At 38.8% G+C, this 13,599-nt stretch overlaps 1 protein-coding gene and 1 long non-coding RNA gene across 4 annotated transcripts in view; one reads left to right on the forward strand and one right to left on the reverse strand.

Annotated features, from left to right (window-relative positions):
- LOC144685451 (uncharacterized) overlaps positions 1 to 13,599 on the forward strand; it is a 33,703-nt gene that overhangs the window by 14,893 nt on the left and 5,211 nt on the right. The window lies entirely within an intron of this gene.
- The window catches only part of LOC144685450 (TNF receptor-associated factor 1-like), a 32,345-nt gene that overhangs the window by 1,660 nt on the left and 17,086 nt on the right, over positions 1 to 13,599 (reverse strand). For all 3 annotated transcript variants that reach the window (XM_078549965.1, XM_078549967.1, XM_078549966.1), the window contains 5 exons: positions 9,511 to 9,603; positions 8,869 to 8,943; positions 6,166 to 6,576; positions 5,083 to 5,260; positions 1,182 to 1,330 (listed from right to left, as the gene is read on the reverse strand). In XM_078549965.1, the coding sequence (XP_078406091.1) occupies positions 1,182 to 1,330; positions 5,083 to 5,260; positions 6,166 to 6,576; positions 8,869 to 8,943; positions 9,511 to 9,555 (858 nt within the window). In that variant the 5' untranslated portion in view covers positions 9,556 to 9,603. The remainder of the gene's footprint in view (positions 1 to 1,181; positions 1,331 to 5,082; positions 5,261 to 6,165; positions 6,577 to 8,868; positions 8,944 to 9,510; positions 9,604 to 13,599) is intronic.

Below are 13,599 nucleotides of genomic sequence, written 5' to 3' on the forward strand. Positions count from 1 at the left end.
GAAATTAGGCCATTCGGCCCATTGAGTCTGCTCCGCCATTCAATCAGGGCTGATAAGTTTCTCAACCCCATTCTCCTGGCTGAGGGCAACGGAGGCCATTGTCTTATCGAGTCATCGAGTCACAAGTATTATGCCACTGGTTGGCATCTGGGTGTATGTAGATGTTCCACTTGGGTGACAAATTAGGTGTTGCAATGTGATCTTGTGCTGCAATAGATGATTTGCTACCTCAAGCGATAATTTTGGATTCTTTCTTGCTCCCTTGTCCCAGGCACACTGTTCTTCCCACAATACCCCACTATCATCATCCCTTACTCAAAATTATAATCCATCCCTCTGTCGTGCATCACCAATATGATTTACCATTGCTTCAGCCTTGTACATTGGTCTGACTCCCTGGAGCTTTCTTTCTAAACTTCTCCATCCCTATCCATCTTTTTAAAAAAACCTTAAAACTAATCTCTTCAAATCAAATTCTCATTGTCCATCTTAATCCTGTCCTTTATCGCTTGGCATGTGGTTCCTTACTATTAAATGCAAAATAAATACCAATGTTGTTGTTTCCTCTTTCATGAGTGTAGCTGTAATGGCGTCTAGTGCAGTCAGCTGCACATTCTGTAGGATAGTGTTTCTAAATGTGAGGTTTGGGACCTGGTGCTAGGTGAGGAGTTGCCATGACTCTGAATGGCAGGAGGATTCAAGGCCTCATAATCAGCACCCATTGCCACATGACACTGCTTTTTATCAATTCCATATCTATAGTGTGAATGCAATTCTACAAGAGAAAATGCCCCAGTTTCCTGGCTCACAGGATGAAAAGAACCCCTTTGCTCCCAGGACCAGGCAAACGCAAAGAGCCTAATGCCAGTTTCAGGCACGACCACTGGATACTTATTTCTCTGCCTTTGCCAATATGGTAGGCAGTATGTCATAGGAACATGCACTAGCAACGATATTGGAATTTTAGATACTTGTTTTGCATCTTAAAAATGGGTGGGGAACCCTTGAATTTGTAAGCCATAATATATTTTCACAAATAATGCTATTCAAAGCAATGTTTAAAACAAATGACGAGTGAAATTCTTCCTGCTAATAATCCTAGCAAAAGTAAGTACAAGAATATGGAGGAATTTCACTGCTGTAGTTTGCAGAAAAAACTTGTGGTTCCAATGTTTCCTTACGTTTTGTTTAAAAGGCCACTGAATCAAAGCATCAAATTGCCCCTTGAGCAAAATGTAATAAAGTGAAATGTACATTCCTTGAGCTTCTTCATGGCCATCCAGATATATTCGAAGGCACATCTTATACCCATATTTGCAAAAGTAAAATTCTGCAAAAGTAATGGAGAATACTGTAAATAAATGCAGATATATAAGAATACAGAAAATAGGAGCTGGAGTAGACCATGCTGCCCTTGGAGCCTGCTCCACCATTCAGTAAGATCACATTTTCTGTTGTCATACTTTTGAGATCACATTCTACAATTTTCTTTCCCTCATGAATGGAAGTGATAAGGCCCAGCCACAAGTGGGTGCCAGTGGTGTGATGGAAGCAGTATGTTATGCCCTGTGTGGCAAAATACCTCTATTGATATATTCTCCCACTCACCATAAGCAATGCCATCAGATAACTACTAATCTGTAAAAACAAACTGCAACAATTTCAATTTCAGAGTATTTATTGTGCAGAGAAAATGTTACCCCATTGTGTGGTGATGCATGGTAATGACACTTCTGATCAATACATCTATAATGTAGGTGAGTTTGTTTCATAAAGGGGCAACAGGGACATCCCTTGGTCATTACTAATGCAGTTTCATTTTAAAAGGTTTGCTAAATTTTGTGAACAGTTCTCATCACTAGGTTGCTGAGAGAAAACTACAGCATTCCCATGTGTTCATATATTGTTCATCATTCACAACCAATTACTACATTTAATGACCAGCACTTGGTATAACAAAAATAACCCATTTTCATCCCACCAGTCACATCTCTTTTACATTGTGCCATGAAATAGCACATTAATATTGCTCTCAGGTGCCTCTCGGCACAGTTATATTAATCATCAGAATGAGATCACACCATTACACACACTGCTTGAAAAAGCAGAGTATTGACAACATATTTTTAAAAATCATACTTTTCGTACAGGTGACATTCAAATACGACCAGATTAATCTTTTTAACAGCAACCTTGACTAAGTATAAATAACATCCTCTCTCTTTTCCTTTTACAGGAAGGAAACAACACCCATCTTTTCACTCCTCAGGGACATTTTGTTCTTGACAGTTCTGCAAATTTTTAATACATTGCCCAGCTGAACATAATCAAAACTGTGTCTCCAGGCAGATGCAAAAAAAATAAGATTTAGTCCAAAGCCTTGAATATATGGGATGTGGGGGATGAACCACTGTTTTAGGTGCAGTGAAATAGCAGTTGTCTTGATACTCTTCCTTTAGGAATGCTGCATTCTGCATTGCTAGCATATCGGAGGTAAATTAAGATTCAGATGCAATTTGGCCAATAAGGACAACTGACTTTTAACTGGTTTATCAATGATGTGCAAAACTATCTGTAAAATTAAACCTGCTGAGCTGGAAAAATAAATATTTGATGCAGCAACTCTGGAAATTCAATTTCTTTACTTTTTGGCTTTGGTTCTGAGTGATACAGAACATTTGAGCACCAGATTGCAGTGCTGTGAAGTGGCAAGGCCCAGGAGAGTTATCTCTGGGTTACTGAGCCACAGCCCCTATTGATAGGTTGCAGAACAAAATTGGTAGGGACCTGAGAAATATTCACTCTTTGCTTGGTCACAGAAGTACAGTCGGCAAAACCCAAATGTGAGCCAATGAATAATATAGGATTTATACCTTTTAGAAAATATTATAAAAGTATAATCATGTCAATGATTTAAAATATATGTCTTGAATGAGATTTTAAACCTGTTGTCTACAATTTTAGTAATAATAGTCTCAATACATTTTTTGTTTAATTTGGCAAGTTTGTTGCCAAATAAAGACTAAATACAAGACTTCTTATGCAGGTTGCATTTTGTTGGAACCATGCTCTATCAGCAGAGCAACAAACAGTCTGCATTTCTAATTTGATAGTTTAGATTATGAAAAACAGGTAAATTAAACAATTTTTAAAATAGGCTATTCAACTTAAGCAATATCAAGTATATAAGGAAGGATGAACATTACATAAATACAGTGATGTAAACTATCTTTTGGAACATTGTGTGGTACTGCTTATTTATTAAAACTGTTTTATCATGAAATAAATGCTGGTTCTCCCAGCTATTAGAATTTCTGCAATTCAACAAGATATTATCATCACTGTTAGCAATGAGGACTGAGACATTTTAAAACTGGATCTTTGGAATCAGTGTGCTCCACGGAAACATCTCAGTGGCTCTACGAGGTCATCAACTTTCTATCCATCAGAAATTGGGTTTCCGTATTTGTCTTCCTAGAGTTTATTTTATTGCTATCTATATTTATCTAATATATAGCAAAAGTCTTGCATTTGGTGGACTTTTCCTGCCCACTTTAAGCTTACTTTGTTATTATTTTTGGTCACGCTTTTAAGTCAGCATTGTTATAGCAGAATCCTACATCAGTGCCAACATTTTTATAATGACAAGAGCTATGTCAACATTTGTGGCCACACTGCAATTGCAGGGCTCTGGCCACTAGGTGTGTCATGACAAATCACCAAGTCTGTCTGCCATTTTAACCTGAATTTTGGCTGTTTTTGTGAAAACATCTTAACTGTTCTGCATCCAAATATGACACATCCTTTAGTGGCTCAAAACGTCTGGCTCTATTAAAGCACAAACAAAACTCAATCATCTTCCTTAGTGCTTCCAACATTCAGGACTGTCCCCTGAGGAGATACCATGACAGATGGAGAAATGAGACCAGAGCAGTTCTCAGGTCTTAGGTTGAGGCCTGCCAGTTATACTGTGAAGCCTTGCATCTTGATCAAAGTCCTAGCAAATCCCAGAACCCCACCATCTGCATATCCCAGCCTCCTCCAGTGCTACCAACGCCCAGTTCTATCTCAGAGCATTAAACATATAAGAAAAATAACCGGAAATGACCAACTAGTACATTCATGCTCCTAAACAGAAGCTAAATACCTCCAACCTCTGATATTTCTTCCCTACAATATTCCTGTCATTTATTTTCAGAAGGTAAGAGATCAAAATTTGGTACATATGTAAAGAAACATTTAATAATCTTCTAGTCCATTGATCTGAAGTTTTTGCTGCAAAATCAAAACTCAAAGAATTTGATCTCCAAAGCATAAGGAAAGACAATTTCATTCAGTCAACAAGTAGACTTGAAAGTAATATTTTATACATTACATGATATAATACCTCTCTATAGCATATGCTCTGATTCTTTGAGAAATGCCACAGGATAGATACTAAGAACATAAATAGAGAACATTTTATGTAACAAGTGTTATCCTATGTTTTGGAAATTGGGACAGGGGGAGGGTTGTTCCTTGAGAGCTTATTAATATTTGCTGAAGCTCCCCACACAAATAAACCTAGAAAATCATTGATTTACGAAAGAAAACCTTTCAGTTGAATCTAGGACGGATCTTTGTTTGAAACTAACAACAAAGTTAGCTAATCTCAACAGTACAATTGGGCTTAAGCATCCTGCATTAGGGGGAATAATATCACTCCTGATTGTTGTCCAGTGACCCCTGCTGGAAGTACACAAAGAAGAACCACATAAATTTATAGCGCAGGAGTTAATTTGATCCATTGTGTTTGTGGTATAACAATCCAAAATAAACTCACTGTCCTGCTCTCTCTCTTCATAGTCCTTTATTTCTGCTTCAAATATCTATGTTTAAGAACTGATTGAAGACAGGAATGGGCTCAGCTATGATACTATCCCACGATCAAATAGCCTGTTCAGGTTCACTTGGTTATTTTAGTAACGTACCAGAGAAAGAAGATTGAAGAGATAGTTACTGAAAATAGATGCAATAAAGTAAAACAATTAGAACTAACTAGGATTGTCAGATGCGCTACAGAAATTGATGTAATAGTCATACCACTGGAATCCAAGTAAGGTGTTGTTCCATCGATAGCTTCTTGCAACCTTTTTTTAATTTGTGGAATTTTCCAGATAAATATGCCAGTTTGTGTCATTGTTTCCAGTGCCATCATTTGTGCTGTCATCTCTTCCATAACCTGCTCTGTTCGACGCAGTCTCGACTCAACATTTGTCAGCTTTATGGAGCCATAATATCAAAAAGATCATTGTTAGAGAAAATGTTCATTGAATCAGAGCAGTTAATTATTTTTTATTAATTGCATTACTGTAATATGAAACAGGTGAGTACATTAAATAGAAAAATTATTAAAATATTACTATCAACTAAGAACTATCAAATAGAGATTTTGTTTCCATTTTCTCTGCAGTACCAGTTAGAACTGTAGAAGGAGGTAATTGGCCTATCATGCCAGTGTTACCTCTTTGAGAGTGTAATCCAAAACTAATCCCGCTGCTCTACTCTTGCTTTATCATTCTGTATGTTATTGAACCATGATGATGAGCTCTTCAGGAAGGTTTTAGGGGGAAGTTAAGTCTTTAGCCAGTGTGCCCTTGAAACTTTGGTTGCTACATGAGGCTTGAAAAAAATGGTTGGAAGAAGTACAGAAAGAGTAATATTTTTCTTGGCTTGACCACTTGGAAAAGGAATGAATAACTGGTCAGGGAGGGATTCCTTCTTTCACACCGTAAAATAATGTCTTATGGCAGACTAACCAATTACAGTACCTTTTGCCTTCTGAGCCAAGGGTAGTATCGATCCAGGTGCATGTGGGCAGGGGGAGACAAAAACCAAATGGAAAACAGTTCTGCTAAATGGAATATTCTAAAACTGGATTGGCTGAAATTTTAAGGACCCAAAGCACCAGCAATGTCATATTTTTCATATTGATATACTATTTTCAAAACAAAATATGACAATAAATAGGCACACTATAATACAATAAATAGTTAAAATGGCACAGAGCAAATGTCAAAGAAATAATGTGTAACCAAAGTCAATGGTTGTTCATTAAGCTGTTCAATAAGGTTTCTATACAAAATGAATCCCATTAAAATGTAGGAATTAAATGAATCAACTAACCTTGTCTTCTACATCAGTAAACAGTTGGTTATTGAGCTCTATTTGGCTATTCAAAGTAGTAGCAATCTTTGAGCACTTGTTAATCTCCCTTGGCAATGCTGTCAGCCTGTCATCCAATGCAGTCAATTTAGTCTCAACAATTGTGACACACTGTTTTGTTTCATCCATGAGCTTGCAGAATTCTTGCCGTTCTTTGCACACTTCATTTATTTGGTGGTCCTTCTGAAAGGCTGTGGTCCTCAGTTGGACCTTGCTAGCTTCTGCCTCCATTTGTGTTAAAGTTATTGATAGATCTGGTGGCAGATTGGTAGAAATTGCTTTCTGATTCAGCTTCATGACTTCACCCATTAAAAGATTAAGGTGCTGTTTAACAGCTCCAGCCTCGTGTTCCTGAATCTTCGATTTCCCTCCCTAGAACAGAAAATGGTGTCAGCTTTATGTTGTACCTAAGGTTTACGGCAATGGTAGAGAATGGCTCAAGTCTTTGTTGGGGAAAGCTTCTTGGACCTAGTGGGAAGAGAAAGATCATGGAATTTGGCATGGAAAGGGAACACATCAGTGTTTTGTACACTGGAGTGAGAGTCCTGCATTTGGTAGCATAGCTCAGGGGCTCCTGAGGTTTGAATTGACTAGGGAGAGGGCCTGGACATCTCACAAATGGATGGAGTAAATTGTAATGACTTATACTGGCTCTCAAATTAACACCTTGATTTTAAAACTGCCATCCTTGATTTCAAATCCCTCCATGACCTTGCCTCTGCTGACCTTTGCAATCTCCTTCAGCCCCACAATGAAGATATCTGTGCTCCTCTAATTCTGGCCTCTTGACCAACTATTTTAATCACTTAAGCATTGGTATCCATATCTTCAGCTGCCAAGGCCCTAAGCCCTGGAATTCTCTCCCTAAAACTCTTGCCTCTTTCCCTTGCTTACCTCCTTTAAAACACTCCGTAAAAAAGTACCTCATTAACTAAGCTTTTTGTCATTTTCCATAATATCTCCTTATGTGACTCAGTGCCATATGCCTCTGTGAAATGCTTTGGGACATTTTATTATGCTAAAGATGCCTTGGATTTGGCTGGACATCAGGGGTTGGGGTGGTGGGGCATGCACTTAGTGGCTAGTAGTATGTGGGATCAGGGTTCAGAGCAGCAGGAAGATGTTCCCACAAAAGCAGTGGGATATAGGGCAGAGAATTAATACTCTTCTTGTCCTTCACAATTTGATGTATACACCCTCACAATCTAGTGCTGCCAAACTCCATATTCCCTTCACTGGTATGATATCGTCACCTGCTCCCTGTTTTCCCTCCAATACCTCATACCTGCCATTGTCTGGTGGCGCATGTAGAGCAGGTGAGTGGCACAGGAAGATAACAGTTATTACAGTTGCAGGTACAGGATATCTGTGATTGATTTAGATAGGAGAATAACCCAGCATTAAAGGGAAAATGGGTGAGTGGCACGGTGGGTTCTGGGAGTGGTGATTTAAGAGAAATGGGCTGGTGTGCAAATGAGAATAATTAAGGAGGGTACAATGTGTGCTTGCATGCAAAATGCTACTCTCTTGTCGGCAATGGCTTTCTCAAGAATAAGGCCTTGTTATCATTCTTCCTTGAATTTCCTGCATTTATATTAATTTGCTCAATATATTTCTTTGGAAATGACAAGTGGTCAGAGCTTAGAGGAGATTTCAATTACATGAATCATGTCACTACATATTCTGAAATGGACTCACAGTCCCTTCTGTGTTTGTGCTTCCTTTGTTAGTAATAGATTCACTGCCCCCCCACCAATAAAAAGTTCTGGACTTTCTCAGCATCCTCCTCTGCTTGGAATATGAACAGTCCCCAGTGTATTTATCAGAATTCATACAGCAGATTCTTTTCTCCCATGATGTGGCAGAAAGTCCTGGTTTCACCCATATTCTGCTGGGATTTTTTTTTAAACTATAAAAATAACTTCAATTACTGTGAAAAAAGAAGAAATAACTGTTAGTACAATGCAGAAACACCTATGGTCACATCAATCCAGCACGGAAATGTACAATATACAAATTACTTCATGAGCATGGAAATAAAATATATTAATTTATCTAATGAGCAAATATGACTGAGTATTATAAGAACCATAAAGTCACAAGGTACAATAATGTAAAGTGCATGAATACACAAACAAAATTCCTGTTTACTTTTTATGGGCTCTGTGTTTTAAATGGTGATTGTTGTTAAAATTTGAAATGTATAAGAACTGAAGGTCAAAACTGTGCATAGCAAAGGATTTCATACCCACAAAATATGATACATCTGATGGATGTATTTGCATAAACTGTAGATCCAAACAATAAAAGGCTATTTCTGCAGCAAACAGGCCCATGCCAACCATTGGCACCTTGTAAAGTCTTCTCCAGCTGTGTTCTGTTTCCCAAAACTCTCAAGTTTCATCCTGATTGAAGCCAACCATTGCAACAAAACAAATTCTGCAGAGGCACAAAGCAGAGTTTTATCCCTCATTCCCTGGGCAGCCTTGATGGAAGAGGTTTGATAGACACATTTGCAAGGCTGAAACTCATGCCTATATGAAATATTTTATGTGACAATGCAAGCAGCACATCCAGCAGTTTTGGCATTGTGCTCTCAAGATGGGATTTTGAAAAATAGCATTTCTGTAATGTTCTACTGAAATATTTCAAGCGTGTTTTTACCTTAAACTTACACCCTACTGCTCTGAAACAGCAGCCGTTCTTCTTTTTATAACCTTTGTCTTCAGACTCATCAAGCTGCAAAGAAGTTCATTAATCTGTTAAATGATACTTATATTCCATTAATTTCACTTTGAGTACTAAGCAGTTTGACGTTATGGCTCTAGTTAGCTACTACATCAGGGAGGGCATGTTACATTACCAACACATTAAAGCTTTAACATGTAACCCAGTATCTTCACTGTATTGTCTTATATCATTCACAATGTCAAAACAGGATATTCCGAGGTGAGAAAACCAAATTACTGTCAAATTAGTTGCATGTAGTAAACTTGCATCCATTGGGAGGCAGGCTAAGACTGACAGAAAACTACTTCTGCAATGTGATTTTCTAACAGGTTTCTGAATTTCAAGGTCAAATTTCCAGAGTTGTAAGACAAACCAGGATACCGTATCCTTCACCGAGGAGGGATGCAGAATACAAGCTGCGCAGTACATGGCACCATTCTAACACAAGTAGAACAGTGAATATAGAATTGAGAAGATATTTAATTGTTACCCTTGAACTAAAATGTACACTGCATTGTAAGAATTAAAATTACAGCAGAGCTTTAATTCTTTTAACTTGGAACGTCTACTTGGTACCTTTGCATCTGGTAGTTTCAGCTGTCCTGACATCCCCGCATCCATTTTTGCTTTATGACCTTTAGACCTTATGCACACATCTGTTGTATGAGCCTATGTGAGCAAAGACATGGTAAGAAGAATGGCAAATTTCCACATTGCTGTTGTAAAAGGAACTATTTAGTGAAACATTTGTACTCTGCTCATTCAGTCTATTTCACTCAAACCAGCCTTTACTGGAATTCTGGAAAAGTCACTGGAATTGTAATAGTACTTCTTCTCCACTCTCCTGTGTAGATTGCTCTGAGAGGTGTAGAGAGAGTATTTCAGAGCTTAGGGCTTAGGCAATTGAAGATGCAGCCACCAAAAGGTGGAGCTATTAAAATTGGGGTGCTTCAAGAGGCTAGATTTAGATGAATGCAGGTATCTTGGCGGGTTGTGGGGCTGGAGGAAATTACAGAGAAAGGGGGCAGGAAAGGCCATGGAGGGATTTGTGTACAATATTATCTGATCAAAATAGTTCCTCCCACCAGTTCACCAAACAGATACATGAAAAGAGCACATTAAAACATATAACAGAAACCACTTCGGTTTATTTCAAACGAAAAGTCTGTACACAATTAGTTATGATCTCCAGAAGAAGTTGTGTGCCCATTTCCTCACAGCACTATGGAGAAAGGCTGTGCACAGCCACCATCAGAATGGAGGTGATTGGAAAATTTTGTTTGTTTTCTTGTTTGTTGAGTAAATAAACTGTGTAACATGCTGAAAATCCTGCCATAAATCCCACCGCACCCTTCATTCATTTGCAGTGGTGTCAATGGATACTCCATGGGCAAGTGGGTGTACTGAAGGAGAATGGAGGATAGCACACTCCATCTCCAAGAAAAATAGTAATTATCACAGGGTTATGTTTTCAGGTGCTTTCAAATGACTTTGCAAAACTTGATATACAACCAAGTGCTGGGAATTTTTTTTATTCGCAGCTGTATAGGCAAACTGATACTCTGTGGTTTAGAGTTTGAACTCTCTAGTGATACATGCTTTGGCATAGCTTCAAATCTAGATAAATGATAAGGTTAATTCTTTCCCTCCCTGGCTGATCTCCCACATTCTATCCTTTGTAAACTTGAGCTCATCCAAAACTCTGCTGCCAGTATCTTAACTCGCAAAAACACCACTCTCCTATCTCCTCAGTACTTGCTGACCTATAGTGACTCCTGATCAAATTACATCTTGGTTTTAAAATTTTTATCCTTGTTTTCAAATCCCTCCATGGCCTTTCCTGCCCCCTGTAATCTCCTCCAGCCCCACAACCCTCCAAGATATCTGTATTCGTCTAAATCTAGCCTCTTGAGCACCCCGATTTTAATTGCTCCACCTTTTGGTGGCTGCACTTTCAGTTGCCTAAGCCCAAAGCTCTGAAATACTCTCCCTACACCTCTCTACTTCACCTTCTTCCTTTAGGACACTCCCAAACCTACATCTTCGATCAAGCTTTTGATCAACGGACCTAATGTCTCCTTATGTAACATGGTACCATATTTTGTTTTGCGATGCTCTTGCGAAGTGTCTTGGGATGTTGTTGTTATTAATAAACAACTCATTGAAATGTTGACTGACATCAGTCCAGTAAAGAAACTTACCCAATCACTAAGATATTGAAGCATTTTTTTGACTCTGCATAAAAACATATGACCATCAGGTATCTTAACATTATAGTTAAGCGATGGAAGCGATACACAATCTTTTACTGACATACAGGTGGTAAACTACAGTGAACACATCACAGAATAGGGTGCAGACATACTGAAAGTCAATCACGCAGAGGAATCTATGCCTGGGACTTTCCAGTGGGTATGTGGTATAGCTAACCACCGGTTTAAAAAGATGAATAGTCTTGCAGTTGTTTTCTTTTGCTGATGGTTGATTTTTTTGTTGCTTCATTTCAAAGACTGAAACTAAAGCAAATATCAGGCAACAAGAGAAGAGTAGATGATTCAGTGGTCAACTGTAGGTTGAATGAGCAATCATTTAAAGCAAGCGAGGTAGAGAAAAAATTCTGGTGTCTGCGCTTGAGATTCAAAGTCAGATTGTTTGAGGCTGTACAATGTCTAGTAATGAAAGCACACGTGTTCTAATGTCTAAAGCAGATGTACAAACTAGATTCATTTTATGTGTAGATATTAATTTAATGTTATATTTTCTGGCATCGGTTAGGATTCATTATTTTCCCTCTCATTAAGTTTTACTGTAGACCCTGATTTAGACTCTGACTTTGCTTCCCATGGTTCCATACAGATATGCGTTGTGTGGCCTTCATATATTGTCATACCTGCATAATCAATTATTATAAACAAGAACGGAGTCATCTGGTAATCAGATAATTTCATTGGGTATGGCATGACTTTCATTAATCCCAGGCAACATATGTGACTCAGGTACACCCATAGTGCTATTGGAGAGGGAGTTCCAGGATTTTGACCCAGTGACAGTGAAGGAATGGCTATATAGTTCCAAGTCAGCATGGTGTGTGACCTAGAAGGAAATGTGCAGATGTTGGTGTTCCCACGTTTCCATGCCTTTCTTCTCCTAGGTAGAGGCTGGGGGTTTGGAAGTGCTGTCAAGGTGCCTTGGTGAGTTGCTGCAGTGCATCTTGTGGATGGTAGACAATGGCAGACCCGATATCTGTTCTAAGAAAGGGCACTGGTTCCAATGCACTGCCACTAAGTCCAAATTGCGCTTGCATGGTTTACTTTGTGGAAATTCTTGAGGTCAGCTTTTTGCCATACTTTTCATGAAATTTACATATGGACTGGCCCAAGCACCTGGAACTTTCTGATTGTGGGATCGGCATATCCGGTGAAGAAGGGGCTCTTAAAGAGCTGCTGCTTGCTCTTAGAGTGGAAAAGATATTAACTGCCTGCAAAATTCAAAAATTCCTTGTTGCATAATCAAGGGTGAAAAACACAGGAACTGGAGTGGCTCAACAGAATATAACGTTTTTAAGTTATCACTCCAGACGTTATAACAGAAGAACAGTGCCATTGTTGGAGTTAAAGGGAAACTACCTCATTTTTCACAGTGGGTAACAGGTCAAGTGAATGTTGACCCCCTAATTCCATAAGTCATGTGAGTGAGTAAGTGAGGAAAAAGATTTCAGGGCTCAGGTAGATAGTAAAAGTAGATATTTAGAATTTGCCTAAATAAAGCATACCACCAAGGAATTTAGTTTCAACTTGGTGCAGCATCACCAAGGCAACATGTAAAGCATTAGGAAATTTTTCAATTCTTATTCACATGCCTATCTTGTTTCAAGTTATTGATAGCATTGACATCCATTTCAAGAGACAGATACTGATTTCCAAGAGATAGTAACTGTACTGCATTCTCTCACTGGGAAGCACTTAGAAGAGGCACACAGTTTAGTGACAGACTATCACAAGGAGGAAGCACTGGCTAAGAAAACCCGAACAAAAATGTGCAATATCAAGGAAAAATAAAAGGTGTTGATTTTATTTCAGCTGTGTCCTGAGGGCTCACTGCAAATGGGGGTGGAAAAATAAATAGAAAGGTGTACACTGCTGTTGCGATCAGGTGGAGGATAATGGTGGGGACACTGTATTAGGAAATTCTATTGTGTGTGTGTGGATAGGATGGTTTGTACATTTGGGTGGGGCTCTACTGAACTGATTGTCTCATTGATTAGAGCCTACCTGCTTACTCGATTTTCCCATGCCTGCTTACCCAATTCGAGCTGGTACCACCAGTATAGCAAGTTGGGAAATTGGCTCCAAAGTATGGTAAACAAATCCATGCTGGCTCTGCATTATTAGCGTATGCTTGTTCAAGTGGCTGTTAATTTTTTCCTGGATTATTGTTTCTTAAAGCTTCCCTACAATCAACGTTAAAGTGGCTGGACTGCCATTGCTTGCCCTTTTTGAACAAAGCTTTAGCATTTACAATGGCACCACCCCTGTATCAAAGAGGGAGTGGAAGATGTGGCCAGCACCTCTGCAATCTCTACCCTTACTTCCTTGAACAACCTAGAAAGAAAGAAAGGCTTGCATTTATATCGTGCATTTCATGACTTCTGGACTTCTCAAAGCA

This window comes from Cetorhinus maximus, chromosome 10 (assembly GCF_964194155.1).
Source record: "Cetorhinus maximus chromosome 10, sCetMax3.hap1.1, whole genome shotgun sequence".
Taxonomy (NCBI): Eukaryota; Metazoa; Chordata; class Chondrichthyes; order Lamniformes; family Cetorhinidae; genus Cetorhinus; species Cetorhinus maximus.